Raw genomic sequence first — 18,106 nt, forward strand, 5'->3', positions numbered from 1 at the left:
CTCAGTTGGGATAGAGTTAATTTTCTTCCTAGTAGCTGGTACAGTGCTGTGTTTTGGACTTAGTATGAGAAGAATGTTGATAACAAACTGGTGTTTTAGTTGTTGCTCAACAGTGCATATACTAAGGCAAGGACTTTTCAATTTCCCATGGACTGCCAGAGAGGGCATGTGCATGAAGCTAGGAGAGGACACAGCCAGGACAGCTGACCCAAGCTGGCCAAAAGGATATTCCACACCATATGATGTAACTGTGGGAACATGGCCAGGGGGTGGCAATCGCTGCCCAGGGATGGATTGGATTGGGCATTGGTCAGTGGGTGGTGAGCAACTGCATTGTGCACCACTTGTTTTGTATAGTATTTTATCATCATTATTATTATTATTTTCTCTTCCTTTGCTGTCCTATGAAACCATCTTTATCTCAACCCATGAATCTTACTTTTTTTTCCCCATTCTTCTCCCCATCCCACTACAGCAGGGGTGGTGGTGGGTGGGTATGTGAGGGGCTGCGTGGTGCTTAGTTACTTGCTGGTGTTACACAACAGCATAAGTCTACACAATGAAGTTGTACTCTGGCTCTTATCTCTGCTGCATCAATTATTGATTGACATGAAGTTCCTCAAGAACAGTCTATTCTGACAAGGGTCAACATCAGCACAACGCTGTCCTCATTTAAAAGTTATGTTGGATTTATTTCAGTAAACAAGGTTAATTATTTAACAAAAATGTGCAGGACTCTTCCTTTCCTCATTTTGTAAGACTTAAAAAGAAAGGTAATCTTCCAGCCAGAGGCTGATGTTTCCTTGGGAAACTCGGTTTACCACGCACTGTGAATAATGTTACCTCAGCTTGCGAGAGCTGTTCTTTGAGTTTTTCAACTTCTTCACGTAGTTCTCTGATGACTCTAGCATTTGGATCTTCATTCACCACAGCATGATTAACTATCCTTTTGGCTCTGTCTGCATATCTCAGAGTAGAGAGTGTTTCTTCATAATTGTCTGCTGCTGGACTAATTGTGGCTATCATGGCCGTTTGGCTGTTTCCTCCCAAGTTGTCCTGTAGAGTGCATCCACAGAAAGTTCGAGAGTTAAAAATGGTCCTCAGGTTATACAGTGTCTTTACAAAGATACTTAAAATGCAAAGCTTACTATTTAGACACTGAAAGGTACTCTGGATATAAACTAAGCAGTATGTTCCATAAACATTTCCAGCCACATCCACCAGCACTGATTCCACTATAACTGAAAACAGCCAAATACAACTTTAAACAGAATTAACACAAGACACGCTTACCTGTCCATATTACTTGGAATAACTTATAGCTACAAGAGCTCCTTAGCTCATTCCTTTAAAAAAAATATGATAAGTCCACATACACAGAGTTACGCTACAATGATCCTACAAACTATTAAGCTGACTTCTTGTGAACAGGATGAACATAAAATATTAATTACCTTGAGAAGCCATGTGAGTACAGAGTCTCTGTAAGGCACAAACTTGTTTTTCCCCTTCCCTGCTGCTTGGTCAGCAAGTGATGATATAACCAAGCCCAGCGTTGAAAGTGACCTATAAACACAACACAGCAGAATAGCTTTAATATATATTCCAAATGTAGATTTAATAAAACACAGAAAAAAGGATTTGCTGAAGAGTTTAACTTGTCCTCTGCAGAACTTCACATCCGATTTTCAAAATATCATGGAGTAATTTGGAAAGTTGGAAATGACCACAGGAGACAGGGTAGTCCATTGCCTTGCTCCAAACAGGGTAATGTATTAAGTAAAATTACATATTTGGAAGAAAAAAAAATGGATATCTATAGTGTTTCAGCTCATCTGGTACTAAGACCAAGTTTCAGGAAGACAGACAAAGCTGAAATATTCAGATATTTAAATATTTTGAAAAGTGTAAATCAGCTGCTTCAGTACATAGACAATCATTGCCTTTGATTAGACACCTACCTTCTCTCAGAGACTAAAAATCTTTTTGTCTTGGACAGTGCCTCATGACACTGTTAGAGTCAGTGTTGGCAGCACAGCAAGAATCCGGTCTCTAAGAACAATGTTTTAAGAGCACTGGCTCAACAGACTATAACAGAACAATTCTCTAGCCAATAAGGAGGCTTCAAGACGAAGTCAGCTATGGCCCAGAAGAACTAGGCTGCCTGAAGAACTATTAACTAATCAGCCATCACACAACAATAGAGGACTGCTCATCAGAAAAGCCTTGATTAGGGATTCCCTTGACAAATGAGTTGACTGAGATAGAGCCTTGGAGGCTCCCCTTGGGAAGGGAATAGGCCAATCAATCTCCCAGTTACAAAAATGTTGCACAAGCATGAAAAAGAAAAGCCCCAAAACTGCTTAGCAGACAGCCACATCCCAAACAGCACTCTAGAATCCTGAAGAAAATGCAGATAACTCATTCATTTTGGTACACATACCACTTCTATCAATTGTGGTAGCTCTGTTAGCAATCTGTGCAAAGCATATGTGCATTATATTATCCAATTGCTATACAATCCTGTGTAAATTTTAAGTGACATCAGGGTTCTTGGGGTGAGTATGTTTAAGATAACGAGCTGGTTCGGGAGCCTGAGAACATTAAACAGATGCCTAAAGGGTTTTAAAACAGACAGCACTGAAGCCCAAGAGCATACTGCTCTGTCATACTCATGCCCAATTATCCAGCTACTCTTTATAACTACCAAGGAAAACTTCAGCAGCATCACAATTAGATAGTCAAATAAAATTTTAATTGTACTGTTCCACTAAATCATTTTGAGTTTTCTTTTCAAGGAAGCAGTACTATTTTAGTTAATAGGCACTGTTTGCACAAGATTTGTAACAGGGTCTTAGTGCTGCTTGAAACTGTCAGTGGTTCAGAAATAACACTTAGAAAATGACAAAACTGTTACAGAAGATTATTTCAAGGAAGATATCTGAGGGTAAGGTAACAAAAACTATTACCTGTGCTAGAGAACAGACTGCCTTAGCTTACTGAGTATCACAAAAGATGTCCTATATTGTGTATAGCACAAAGTAGTATGATGATAGGATAGACTTGAAAGCAAAATTAAAATAAATTCATGGAGAGGCTAGGCAACCTGATCTCCCAAGAGAGCACTCTGCTTCGTAAATTTGTCTATAGGATAACTTCGCAATTTGCCTCAGAAAAACTCACAGCAGAAAAGCCAGTTAGTTTTAGTTTGCGGCATATAAGTCTAACAACCTCTGAAAGGTTGTGGGAGGAAGAAAGGAGAGGGAGAATTGGTTCTTGCCTCCAGCCTCTGGTCTCCATAGGCAGAGATGGCAGTGAGCTAAACATGCAAGAGCAAACAGTAGGATGCTGTACACTGCTCCGTAGCAACCTCCTGCAGCACAAGTGAAAAGCACCACCAGCACACTCCCAACGGAGTCCACCTTCAAGGAGCTTAAAGTTAAAAAGTCACCCTGGCCTATTTTCCTCTGATTCCTCTTTCCCCTCTTTAAATGAGGGGAATGTGAAAACCAAAGCAAAAAAAAAAACTGAGGGAGGGGAGAAGAAAAGGACACTCAGAAGACAAATTGAAAGAACTGAGATTCAAAAAGGCCTGTCACTGAAAACTATTTCACAACAGGGCTGCAACACCAATTCGAGTTATGGGTCCTGTATTTTAATGAATAGGAAATTATAAGCTACAGTTTATTAACACAAGATTAAAAGATGTTATAATATTTCTGCTCCTTATAAATACCAATTTTATTTTAAGACTATTAACATCTGCAATAAAAGCCAAACTGTAGTCATTGACGTATTCTGCTTGAGATTTCATAATAGAAAGTTGTTTAAAGACTTTGAGGAAAGCAGTAAAACAAATGGCTGCCCAACAAAACAATCACAGGACTCATAGGCTGCTTTCCTTCATGCTAAATGACACATCAGAGATCTGTCATTACTTTGATCCTATCTCACACTACTCATACAATGTATCAACCAGAAGGCCTAAGCCCCTATTGCAGAGGAGACTCAGGCACTACAGGAGCAGCAGAGCGAACTTATGTTGTGAAAAACTATGGGAAAGTGCTGTTCCTGCACACTTTCCGTTCTCCTTGTTCCTATTCCTCAGGCACAACCAGGTTGCCCTTCCTAGCTGGCAGTGGGAAGCTCACACATTCAAGCTACTTCTGTACAATTTACAACCAAATTCCTCAATTAACAGAATCCACCTTTCCATTAGTTTCCACTCAATAAAAAAACGCCCTAAAATCAGCTTGGAGTCAGACCTGTCCCAACCCATTCCTTCCTCCCATCTACATTTTAAAGGCTTCTTCTTGCATTCTCAAGTTAAAATGACAATAGCTATGATTTTACTAATCAGAGTTAAAATTGCAGACTGCTCACAGAAAGTATTTTTCTTAGCCACTAATTGACAGCTTGTTTATTCTGCTTCCTCCTACTATTGTAATCTAGAAATTCCTTGACTACACCACAGAGAGTTATTAAGCACCTGCGTTTCTATGCTCCATATGGGAACTAGCACATCCTGGGCACCAACAAGCACATCCAGCTTTCCTATGAGGTACTGCAAGTCCCCCAAAAACCTCAATAATAAAGGGCAGACACCCAGCACTTTCACCAAGGCATCAGCTGCATCAGCTCTGAGAAAAAAACAGAAGTCATCTTTATTATGACTTTATGGAGTCATTAACAAAATGACACAACTCTCCACTATTTCGCTAAGTGGAGACCAATCCACCACGTCGCCTCTGCAACATGCTGTCCCAAGATAGGAAAGTGTTTACAACTGGATGAGCTGTGGGACCAAGGTGGCAGCTGCCAGAGCCCCAGCCAGGTTCCATCAGAAACAAACAGCACAGGCACCTGCAGAGACTGGCCAAATGTCAGACTACACAGTTTTGGTACACACAGCTGAATGCACATTTTCCCTGCCCTGTAAATACATAAACAGATACGTTATTTTCACATTCTTCTTGAAGGCAATAAAACATAGCAGAAGCAGTAAACTTATCTGCCAAGTAATTTCAGCAGCTCCATTTTCGATCTCTTTAAACGTAACACATCCTACCACTGCAAGTTACAGCTTAAAAAAAAAAAAAAAAAAAAAATTAAAAGGAGTTGACATAATAAGGTATATGGTTTATACTGCATCACTCCCTTTCCCTAAGAAGTAAGGTGTATCACACCCAAAAGATGATCATACATAGTGTTCTCTGAAGAACTAGCCTGATAAAACATGTATAAAAATTGAGGCTTCCAGAGAAAGTCAGACTTCATTAAAGCTCCAAGTAACAGCAAAAATCTAACAGAAGACACCAAGCACAGCACTAAGAATTCTCTTCTGTCTACCAGTTCCAGAACAGATTTCAAATAGAGATATAATAATAATAAAAGGATTAAGTAATACAGATTTATATCATATCACAATTTAATTAATGAAAAATGTAGAGTTCTCTACTTTTAAAAATATCTTTTAGAGAAAAGTTTGGAGCTTGCATCTGAAATCCTGTATTGTCAAAGAGGTTCAGCGTCGGCAAAAGAACTTTTCCCTACTGCATCGAAACCATGTAACAGAGTAACCATCCTAATAGGAAAAAAAAAACCCCACACCCACGAAGTCTTTCTGTATCTATAGCTACACTTGCAATGTGTTAATAGCTGTTGAGAGGGTTGGCATTTGAATTATTCCCCAAGAATCAAACATTTAACTGCACCTTTGTTTATGCAAAATAGAGATACGGTTTCTAGTAAAACCCATTCAAATTTAGCTAGTAACCTGGAGGGTAAAGGTACAAAACCTGCCAATAGGCAAACAGAGGCACATAATTTTGTTTCACAGGGACTATGCCAGTGTGACTACCAAGATGATGCATTAAACACAAAGTAGATTAGAAATTAAACTAGAAAGAGCAAATGTGTTCAAATTCTAAAAAGAGGTAATTTAAATCATTTTAACTATGAATGCTGTTCAAACATACTTTGTGCTGTCATTGTTAACTTAAAATATATCAAAACATTTTGCAACATGTTAAAATTAAATTGAAGAAAGTCATAGCTTTTAATGTAACAGCTAAACCCCTTCTTTCCCAGGAAAACTAGTGTATGCAAGACAGCTGTAACAGCGTACTAAATTCTTGCTTTTGGGCAATAACATAGTAATTACGGTAAAAAAGTGCCTTAAAACTTGTCATTGCTTGAGTACAAATGCCCAAGGCAATGCTAAACTGACACAGCTTCATACTGATCTGGTTTTATTAAACTGTGAATTATACTCTTACATATTTTAATACGTGTTGGAACAAAGCCACTTAATTCTGCAACTTTGCATTCTTCCTTGAGGAGATGACGAGACAAACACATGAGCCTGGGGACAGGGTGTGTAAATGAATCACAAAAGGTATATGCTTAATTAAAGAGCGCTGCTGTCACTTTTTCCAGATAAAATTCATACAGCCCTCATCTGAGTCAAGTAAGGTCTATCATTTGAACCGACTCGTGACAAGCACACCAAGAGAGGCGGCCAAGGAGACAACAGTGATTACAAGATTAAGCTCCGCAACCTGCATATGCCGATGCCTTACTTGTTTATGTTGCTGCCCTCCTTCAGACGTTCTCCTGCAGCTCCTGTTTTGGACACTCTCTCACTCCCAGCCAAATCCACCAGGCTGACCTTGCTGACCTTCTCTCCAGAATTCTGCACAGATGGGAAATAGGAGAACAACAGCTAAGAAACTTTGGCACAAAGTGCTAACAGGTCTGACACTGGTACCATGAAACACTGTTCTCCATAATAATGTGGGTGAAAGTATCAAACCCAATATATGAGAGAAGAAGGAATTGTCAGAGTTTTTATAGCTCTTTAAGAGGAATTTTATAGTCAAGGGCTGAAGCACTAGTGAACCAGAATCAGCTGTGTGGTGACATCAACCACCATTAAAACATGACTTCAGCAGCAGTTTGGGCCTGAAACAGGTTTCATGTTGGCAATATAATCTTAAAAGTTGACCCAACTGTCTGGTTCATCTGGAGTGCTTCCTCACTCTTCCGTGGTCCTCTCAGTCTTAGGGTCTTGTCAGTATTCCTTTGATTACTGGACCCCATGGCATTAAAGGTAGGAACACAGCTAAACATAATATATGTGGAAGTGGAAGGAAGAAGAGTAATTTAGCGTAACTTCATAAATTAACCAACAGAAACACATACACCAGAATGCAGGTCATAAAGTGTCTGAGTCACTATAATGTTGAAGACAGCATGAGAGCGGCTGCTTTCTTCATTCATGTTGGTTGCAGCAACTGTTCGTGATTTGTTTCCCTCTGACATCAGTGACTCAATATCCTAGAGCAAAAGGAGTAAAAAGTGATGTTAGGATGAAAGCAAGTATTGTGCTTGCTGAACAAAATCCCCACCTAGATGAAAGGGTGTGTACGTGTGGGAGAAAGGAAGAAGGGAAGGTAGAAATAATGAGAAAATTTGCACATTTTGAGAGGTATTGGTACAGAGGTTACGTAATTCCACAGAACAACGTTAAATCATATCTCTGTTTTAAGTGCTACACTTAAAAGCCCAGCAACTACAGTCGATGAGCCTTCTTATCTGCTGCTGAAATACGTTGGCAACATCCACATTACAAATCATATTGTTTAATGCCAGTAATCAGGCCAGCACAGATCTACTTACATAAGTGAACACAATGCATCTTTTCACTGAACTGCACTAATACTATCTTCACTTAGTTGGCTCAAAGGGTTAACTCACTTGGAGCCTGTGAGGTTAAAAAAATAAACAAACTTCCAACATATGTAAAAACAAAGACGACTATGTCGAATCTGATATATATACTTGCTGAATCTTCCAAGATAGTTTTGTAAAAGTCATCAGCCAAAAACTAGGTATAAACAAAGTTTTCTAGAATTTGAACGAAGGTTTGTTTTCAAAGTATGGGATTCACCATAAAAGCCGCAAGAGCAGTTTTTATAACTCTAAAATACGCACAGATGCTTTAGAAAAATAAAAATTCCCATAAAAAGAGCAAAACGGTTCCCACATAATGCTACACAAAGAATGAACATTTTTTTAAAAACCAACATATCCAAATCAGCTTCCTCATAAAAAGAAGCCTGTGCAATTCATACAACTGAACCACTTTAATTATTTCCATTGTAGCTATATTAGTTCCTTGGCTTCTACAATACTGTTCTATCTGAATATGTTTCGGTAACTCAAGGGGCTTGATGCTGTCATGATTTAAATAATGAATTATACAAGCCATGTTGTAGCTCCTCATGCAATATACTTATATAAAATAAGAAGTCATATTCAATAACAAAATCAAAGGAATTCATGCTGGAAGACTAATATTCTTATTTTGGAAGCCTCGTATTTCCTGTGTCAAGGAAATATTGTGTTCTTTCTATATACTATATGGTTCAAAAACTGCAAAACAAAGAGATACCACTATTGTATTTTTAACCAATATAAAGCCAAATCCGGTGCTTTTACATGAAATAAATACTCCTGAAGCATTAGAGAAGATCTTTGCAATTGTGAGAGAGCATAAACACTCAAGAACCAAAATACCTGGATCGACACAAGTTTATCTCTTATAATATACCTACTGTTTATGTACATAGGTGTTATTTATAAACTTGTCATTAGTTTAGATTTACCTCAAAGTTTGTAACAGCCAGCTGAGACAGCCCATCTACATATGGTCCCAACACTTTGTGCTCTCGAACCTTAAGGGACTGCCGACTCCTATGGAATAAAGGAGACTTTATGCACAATCCACTAGTGTGCACTTAATTGAAAAACAAAAATTACAGTATGAAATGATAAGAATCTTCTATATAGCAGAAGTCAGTTTATGTGTTTTAATTGTAACAGGAGGAAAAGAAGTCTTCCAGGATTGTTTTTAACTCAAATTAATCTAACTGGTTTTAATCTATATACCTGAATTATTTTTAATGCATCCTCCCACCCCAGTACTTGTGGCTAGAACAAAACCTGAAATGCCTTATGTGGCAGAGAGAATGCTGACAAAAAAGGAAACCTAAAACTCTTCCTTTCCCCTTCCCTCAATAATTTGCTAAAGCTTCAACTCTTCCTGCATTTTCCACACTTCATTGACATGTATCAAGTAACTCTCAAATATACCTTTTTAACTAACTTGCATACTTCTTCACCCTAATGCAACTATATTCAAGAATCAAAATATATACCACTTATATCAACACTCAGCTTAAAAAAAAAACCAAAACCAACAACACAAAAAAACCAAAACCTGTCAAACTACCTGTTGTCTAGACATCTCCAAACCAGAGAACCAGAGCACATAAGCAGTAATTTTGGGTAGACAAAATAGAAGAAAAGAGTACTATGAGTATATTTTGAGGTGTTACTCTTCCACATTAAAAAAGTTCAATGTCCAAACCAGAAGCAACATGTTGTAAATAAGCTTCAAACTCCTCCTAGTTGATGAAAATTCTTACCTTAATATGGTCTGGATCATACGGGAAAAATACCCCAGAGTTTACTTGTACTTGTACAGAATTGCTTTCTGGTGGTAAATTACTTCATACAGTATTTGTTTGCATCATTATGATGGTATCCTAATATTTAAGTTGACCTATACCAGTTCCTACTTCATTTCTGGTGTTTAGTATCCAATCCTTTCTAAGAAGTTGACTTCCAAAAGTGATTTCTACTTTTACAGTTTCAAACATAAATAAGGGAAAGTGAAGCGACTCACCCTTTTGGGTCAAGCAGATCTCTGACTTTCTCATTGTAGATTTCCATATAGGACACTTCGACTTTAAAAGTATGAGATTCATTTTCTTCCACAGAGATTCTCTGAAATAAAGCACAACAGAGCCGTGGGATCAGACCCTGCTGCTCTGCATTGCCCATCATTGAAAAGGATTTTCCTGAACCTAGAGGAAAAAAGAAGAAAATGCTTTAGAATAGTTTCTGAGTTATTCATTTGTTCCTGAAGCGTATGTTTTAATTCTCTTTTTATTTCTCCGGAAGCACATATCAGAACAAGTGGCATGCTATTCCAGAAAGATAGCCTGCTCTTTGGATTACAAGACACAGATAAACAAAAAGAGAAATTATCCTAAAAGTTTCTTTCAGCAGGGCCATTACTTGGGACCCCTTTGAAGGCACTTAAACACAAAAGCCTGAATGAGCGTTTGGTATGAACTGCTCCTTTCAGGCTTTGAAAGCAGCATAACAGGTACTAACTAGGAACATAGTTACAGAGCTGCTTCAAGAATTTTACAATGTTACTGGCTGTGCCAAATATTTGATATTTAACATTTTGATATCTCAAAAAAATTTTTTTTAATATTACCAACTTAGTATTTATGTTTTGTTCTTCCCACTTCCCATGTGCACAAAAAGTGTTCTTCCCTTTTAGCACAGGAGACTCACCTGTCTGTCCATATGCAAAAATACAAGCATTATATCCCTGAAAGGCCTTTTCAAGAATTCCTTCTCCAAGGCACTTGAACACCATTTCTTGACCTAGAAAATAATTATTTTTAAGTTGATTTTAAATTTAATAACATACTAAAATTTACTGAACACATGAAAAAAGGTTTGCAAATAATTTCTTGCAATTGATGAACAAACAAATTATTTTGCCTACAACTAAGAGATAAGTTCGAAACTGCTGCGCGAAACTCATGTAACAGCTACCTCTGTTTTTAAATATATTGCTGATTTTCCTGTGAAGGCAGTAGTTCTTTAAAAGATGTCATATACGGTGAATGCTTGGAAAAGAACATAGATGTCTACACTTTGTATTATTTAACTGTAAATTTTGCTATTAAAATACATTATTTAATCACGAACTATACCCAAAAGAGTTTTGTAACAGAACTGCAATGAAACCCATTAGTGAACTGGGATAATTAGAGGTACAACAAATCTCGTGCCAGAAACAGTAGTAGCTGTTTCCTCTTTGGAACTGGCCTCAAGTTTCACCATAAGGTATTATGATTCACGCCATGGCTAGGTGATGCTGGAGCCAAGACAAAAGCTTTCTGATGACATCCAGGCAGAAAGAGAGTATTACGAGGTGGTGAGACTTCAACAGGTGTGTTTGAGGACACATTCTGGCATATTCATAGTTTGAAACATCAACTGCAGAATTTCATAGTCTGAAAATTGTCTCTCTGTGCCAGGCAGATTTTTAGATGTGATTTGATCTTTCAGATGTAGAAGACAAAAACAGGCATCATGGTTGATTTTTTTCAGCAGAAAAGCCCAGAATTTGTCTACGGCAAAGACGGTCAATGGATTGTCTGCTTTGAGTCCTCAGAGAATTACACCAGCTGTGTGTACACCCAAAACAATCAGAGCTGAGCTAAGGAGTGTTGACACACCTTCTGGTGTTGGGTTTTAAAGTTACTTTCACTGCCTGGTGACTTTCAGGACAGCTGTGATCAGCTGCATCTCTCATTTTGGTAAAATAGTTTCAGCAGTTGTCAGTTACAAGAAATTATTTTGTAGGGTAGATGCAATACTGACTTCCATAGTCCTCAAAATGGAATAGACTGGCATAAAAAAAAAATAATAATAATGATCTAGCTATACACTTATACATTGTGTGAGAATATTTACACTCTATGATCCTTGAGTAATTGGTAGCCCAGAAAATTGTTGCAGAACAACCTGTGGAATGATTTACAGGCATGCAAATAGGACTAAAAAGCGCTACATGACTTATTTTCCTATAACCTAATTTCTCTTCTGCTGTAAAGGAAAAAAACTAGTGCAGTGATGCCCTATCAAATGGCCTTTGTGTATCTTTCCAGTTGAATTTCTAAAATTCCGAAGTGTCGGCTCCTTGGATTAACACAGTTCAGAAAAGCTGAATACGGGAATTAAAACTAGAGGAGAATCTGCTGCACTCTGGAATAACTCCATCTCCTTCTCCATGCATATTAATTCACTTCTCATTCAACTTAGGATCATTTGGTTACTTTATAATATCTATGCTGATAGCACATTGTTCAACAACCTTGAAAATAGCTATAGAGAATATTAAACTACTAAAGAATGAATGAAGAAAACATATCTGCAAAATATTTTAATAAGAACATACAATACAAAAAAATTTGCTTTCCAACCAGCTCCTGAGGGACCACTTTGAAGTTACTAAATATCAGAGGCAGGGAGTCACTTACTATCTTGCTGAGCAAGAATGCAAAATCAAGCAGAGATTTAAACTGTGTATAATTATTAAGTGAAAAAGCACATATATTCCACAAAGATTGTGAGTGAAGAACAAAACCATTTGTCAGAAGAGGAAAAAAATTTGCTACCCAGTTCTGACCAGCAATAAACTAGTAACCTCCTCCATGTTTCCCAAGAAAAAAAGCAGATACCAAAATGTTATAAAACTGTGCATGGTCATGATAACCATAAGATGACCTACAGAATCTCTTACTGCTAAATACCAGAGAAGAAACACAGTTTGAATCTCACAGGCAAAGCTGGATTTTCTTTTTTCAGAAGAAATTTAATTTTCAAATGGTCACCACAAAGAGAAAGGCAATTAGACACTGATACATAATTCTAAAATGCTATTTTTATTATAGTTTTTAAGAGCTCAGCAATACCAACATAGACAAATTGGTCATTAAAGAGTAATGTTGACAAATTATCATGGGATAAAATAAGACTTGGTTTTAAGTACACTTAGAGAAAAGAACACAAGATGTTAAATTTCAATTATGGATACATTATTAATTTGCTAATGCAGTGCACTGTAACAGCATATCATCCACGGTATTTTGACATTTTTCATTAAGAAACCTCACTGCTTCCCCCATGAATTTTATTAGTGTGTTTACAAACCAATTGCAAAATCTGTATTATACAGAATTACGTCTGCCTGCACTTAAGGTCCAAAGAAATAATGGAGTTCCGTTGTCTACACGACTGCATTTTTGTTTTGTTAAATACACTTACAGCATCTCCAGTTAATGCTTTTGCCTATTTATAGGATTTTTCTTCCACAAATACCTAGTGTTTAAAGAGGGAAGCAGAGGTTTTAAATTTATTCTAACTTAACTCTAACTTAAATTTATTCTAACTTCCCCTATGTCAACCATTACTGTCTTTAAGATAAGGATTCCCAATCTTCCAGCTGGCTAAAACCATATAGCCTCTTACAGAGGCAACCAAAGGCCAGACGGTGAAACACCCGCCCCCTCTCCCACCTTCTGCTCGGATGAGCAACCCTCAGGTGACTGACGGACAGGCAATCAGTCAGGCTGGGGAACACACACCCAGGGCTGCAGGGGAGCCCAGGGTGAGCACAGGAGCTGCCAGTTCTCCCAGGCCTGGATCTCCTGCCTGCTCATCCCTTCACGGAAAGGGGAGCAAAGTCTTGTGAATTTTTCCTGCAGACCACAGTCTAAAAGAAATCTTGTTTACTTTAAGGAGTAGGGCAGTTAATCTGGAGTCATGCAGCGAGAAAGATTATTAGACAATATTGCTGTGTGCTCTATAACTTCAGTTACGGCCTGTGTAGGAGTGCCCCTAATGCTGCAAGGTGTGAAACCCAACACGCCATTAGGGATGTTCGTACTCTGCTAATCGAAACCTGAAAAACACTACTGGTTGCCAACTCAGTTCTGAAGACTGGAAAGCAACATAAAGACCATATGGAAACCTTTTCCACTTTCACTAGAGAGCTATAACTGTCTTCATAGCTTCAAGACATGATCTGTGCATTTTCACAAGTGCAACTGCAGGACTAATGCCAACAGTAGGAGAAAAAAAAAAATAAAAAAGATCAAATGTAGGACATCCTACAGATTGCAGAGGAACCCTAGGACTTGTTCTCACAATCTGCAAAATTAATTTATTTACAAATAAAAGTTTAAACATTCTGAAGTTCACTAAACTGGTGAAAGAAAGCAAAGACAAGAAAGGGATGAAAAGGAAGGGGGCAGGAAAGGGCCACACTCTTTCCAACAAAACTCCCTTTCAAAAAGGCTGTAAACAGTTACTGTCTTTCCTAAGATCTGTTCGTTTAGTGATAAACACATTCAAGATGTACTATAAAAAAAAAAATCAGTTTCAGTGTCTGGTTTTTGGGTGTCTAGTATTTCTAGTTCACAAATAGGGATAATTGTCTCCTGTTACCACAGATTCATTCCGCCAGGTTGTGACTGCAACGTTATGACACATCACTGCCACTCCTGAAAGCCCCTCCCTTACACAGCAGAAGTAGCTGGAGCGAAGTAACAGTTTGTTGCGTACAACACTGAAAAAAATCAAGTCTCTTTATGGTTTAAATCTCTAACCCAGAACATTTTAAAAAGCAAATCCTGACAGTAATAAATTGCAGTTGGTTCTATGATCCAGAAGTTAAAACTTGACCTGTGGAGATCAGAATGATCAGCAGCTCTGCTAGATAGTAGTTTTCATAGAATCTCTAAAATGGGAAAAGTTAAGAAAAGGGCAAGTAAACTGGTGAGGCATCTGGAGCCCAAGTGTGATGAGGAGCAGCTGAGGGAACTGGGGCTGTTCAGCCTGGAGAAAAGGAGGCTGAGGGGAGACCTGATCGCTGTCTACAACTACCTGAAAGGAGGTTGTAGCATGGAGGGGGTTGGTCTCTTCTTCCAAGTAGCAAGTGAAAGGACAAGAGGAAATGGCCTCAAGTTGCCCCAAGGGAGGTTCAGATTGGATACTAGGAAAAGTTTCTGCACTGAAAGGGTTGTCAGGCATTGGAACAGGCTGCCCAGGGAAGTAGTAGAATTACTATCCCTGGAGGTGTTTAAAAGGTGTATAGATGAGGTTCTTAGGGACATGGTTTAGTGCCAGAGTTAGGTTATGGCTAGACTCAATGATCTTGAGGGTCTCTTCCAATCAAAATGATACTATGATTCTATGAAAAATGCCTATCGTTCACCTCACCAAGAAGCTAAAAGCACAGCAGCTAGTATTGTCTAACTACTGCAGCCTAACACTACAGTACAGACAAGCACTGGAGTCTTTAATGTTCAACACCTTTATCCACTAAAAGGTCTCCAGTGCTTCAAAATAGGCATGACAATGTCTATGTTTTAAGTGCCTGACCCAAACAGTGCTAAAACCACACAAAATAACTAAGTTTCCCCCAAAATGTACAGGTCAGTCGTCAGCTGTGTGACACAACATTAAGTCCTACATACTATGTAGAGTGTCCCCTAAAAAAGAAAAGAAAAAAAATATATATATTGACGGGAACAGCAAGAAAGGGCTAAGTTTCTCTCATGTAACAGCTTAAAGCTTAGTCAGAATTACAAGCAGACACTCGCGTCTGCTCAAAATCCACAATTTACGATCTCTCATGAGGGTAGAAGCGTACAGTTCTTTAAGCCAATTGTCTCGTTTGCTTCCTTTTAAAAAAGCCACTGAAACAGCAGTAGTCAGCATACATGTTTCCTATAAAATTAAAGCTTAGCCCAAAGTTGTGTGTTTAGCCTTTCAGGACAAGGCATGCCTGTAGAAACACACAGTTGAGATTTCAGGCCAAATGTGATGTAGTTTAGGGAGTCTAAGAAAAGTCCATGGACAAGTCAATACCGTGTTGGGTCCTTGCAATTGACGTGTCTAAGTGCTACGGTAGTTATTTATACCGTCTCTCGAATCCTTCCCAAACTGAAGGGTTTCTTTCCTTCCTTTTAAAAATCCACTTCATTGCAGATTTCAATAGGCTCTTACTGTTGTCTAGGCTTGTAAAAAGAATTCTTTGTTCTTGTGTCTGAGAATTTCTCCATGTCCTCCTCTTCATCAAAATGCCATGCTGTTATTTGTCTCTGTGAGCTTTTCAAAGCAAGCAGTTGTGTCCTTATCCATGAACTGACTCTTGACCCATTCAAGTCAAGGAACAAACGGTAGTAAGAAGCTATTTTGCTTACTCTAAAAACACCTCTCCTATAGCCTGTGAGGCAAAGCTCAACCCTTTTCCAGATCAAGGCAAACTCATTCTTCCCTATAACAAAACTTCCCTTCCTCCTCAAAAATCTATTTCATTGACCTATTTTTGCAGTTGGTTGGTTTTGTTTTCCCTCTCTGATAAGAAGTTAATATTCTCACCAAATATCCAACTATGTCTTTCAGAATCAAATAATCAGAAAAAAGGTGCTTGAGCTAGCAAGCTCAGCTAGATCTAGCGAGCTGCTAGATCAGCACAAACCCACAGGTTTGTAACTGTTCCTTGCTTGGAACAATGCAGCCACAAATACTCACAGTATGAGTATTCAGAGTAATCTGCCCTCTATCCCCTAGCTGGTTAGATTAAAAACAAACAAACAAACTCAACTCCCCCCCAAAAAAACAATCAAAACCCCCCAACCACTTTAACATAGATAATAAACAGATAATTTTTAGTCTTAAGAGCAATTCAGAGGGGGTTCTACATCTTGCCATCTCTAAAATAAAGTCATTAAATAGCCTCTATCTCTTGCAGCATCTGAAACCAAAGCATCACTTCCACAAAGGTCTTGTAAAGTGCTTACTCCTCTTCCGTGCTCCAGACTCCCTGTTGTCTCTGTGAGCCACACAGTCCTGCAAGGACAGCAGCAAAGATGCCCTCTACATCTTTTTCATCACATGAAGGTTAACTTCACTATTTCTGTCAGTGATATTATTGCTGGACCATTTTAGAATTTTAGAACCCAATTTCCACTTCAGTTGAAAAAAAAAAAAAAGCTAAAAAAGCAAATCTGCTACCAACAGCAACAATCCTCGTGTTTTCAAATGCTGGAAAGAGAAAGTAACTTTCAAACTGGAATAAGATAACTTGTACTTCTTGAATATGAGTTCAGAAAGAAAATTAGTACTTACAAAATAAGCATTTTGTTCAGCCAAAAAAGCCAAAAAAGTTGAAGATCTCTCACAGTATAAGTTTAGTCTAAGAGAAAGCGATGGCTAATCCCATTGCAGAGTCAGTCCTGATCCCTCACAGCCTGAGAACTGTTACCAGTTACCCATGTGATTAAGTTTATCCAAATAAGAACCTTGCTTTTGCGCAAACGATAACAAGTGCCAATAGTACCGCAGATCAATCAGCTAAGCAAAAAATAAAACCAGCCCATAATTGTATGTGATAGCTTTACAGATCTTATTTAAAATGTCCATTTCCAGGAGACCACAAACTTGGGTTTTGTTAACATTTAAAAATACAAACAAAGAAAAAAACACTATGCCATGGAAGAGTTATCCACATAAGTCAACACAAAATTCAGACCTATGTTGTCTGTAGTGCATCCCATTCTATGCATTTTCGAATATCCCACACATCAACAAATCTTTAATATAGTATGATATACACAACAATAGGTCTATTCAACATAACACAAGATGAGCATGTCTTGGTTTTGCACAGAGAGCGATGGCTGACAGGGTAGCTTAGTACTTGAGAACTTCTTGTTAAACCTTTCACTGTCACATCGTACACTGTATTTCTGTGATACAGATAAAAGAGTTTTTCAATTAATTAAATTTGTATCACATACCTTTCATATTTCAGGTATTTTACTTAACCTTGAGGGTCATATATTACTTACATTTACAAGCACTCTGGACTTAGCTTTCAAGCTTTATACACGTTTCCTTTGAAGTGTACAACTAATGACCGTTCTTGCCAATGACATTAAACTTACACATCACACAGAGTTATTTCAGGCAGGGAGTCTGTATCAAGCAATTAATAATGCATCTGTTTAGCTTCTGGATCAGCACACCTTCTCTAGTCCAGCATTCAACCAAGAAATTACAGTTAAGCTCAAAAACTCAGGCTGTCAGGTGGCTTGTTTGGACTCTTCAAGCTTGTTAATTCTGCAACAGTCTTTGGTACGATCTCTGGACATGGATAATGTATATTTGTAAGGTGCCTAGGACAATGGAGGTTTGTTCCATGAGGCGAAGGAATTATCAAATATCCAAACCAAAATCAGTTTTCGTATTTCTTTGTTTAGTACAGTAATTTAGGCCAAGATGTGAAAAAGACTTAGAGCACTTAACTACAAATATACAAAAACTTAAATCTTGCCATTTCAGCATTTGGTTTGTTGGCTCTAAAACAAGTAACACAACTGTA

General features: G+C 38.1%; 1 protein-coding gene across 1 annotated transcript in view; it reads right to left on the bottom strand.

The window, feature by feature from the left end:
• The window catches only part of KIF13A (kinesin family member 13A), a 120,014-nt gene that overhangs the window by 44,209 nt on the left and 57,699 nt on the right, over window positions 1-18,106 (bottom strand). Inside the window, exons 5-11 of the mRNA XM_080340724.1 lie at window positions 10,435-10,527; window positions 9,752-9,932; window positions 8,670-8,757; window positions 7,204-7,338; window positions 6,582-6,694; window positions 1,455-1,566; window positions 844-1,056 (exon numbers count right to left, since the gene is read on the bottom strand). Coding sequence (XP_080196850.1) covers window positions 844-1,056; window positions 1,455-1,566; window positions 6,582-6,694; window positions 7,204-7,338; window positions 8,670-8,757; window positions 9,752-9,932; window positions 10,435-10,527 — 935 coding nt within the window. The remainder of the gene's footprint in view (window positions 1-843; window positions 1,057-1,454; window positions 1,567-6,581; window positions 6,695-7,203; window positions 7,339-8,669; window positions 8,758-9,751; window positions 9,933-10,434; window positions 10,528-18,106) is intronic.

The sequence above is a fragment of the Nesoenas mayeri genome, assembly GCF_963082525.1.
Source record: "Nesoenas mayeri genome assembly, chromosome: 2".
Taxonomy (NCBI): Eukaryota; Metazoa; Chordata; class Aves; order Columbiformes; family Columbidae; genus Nesoenas; species Nesoenas mayeri.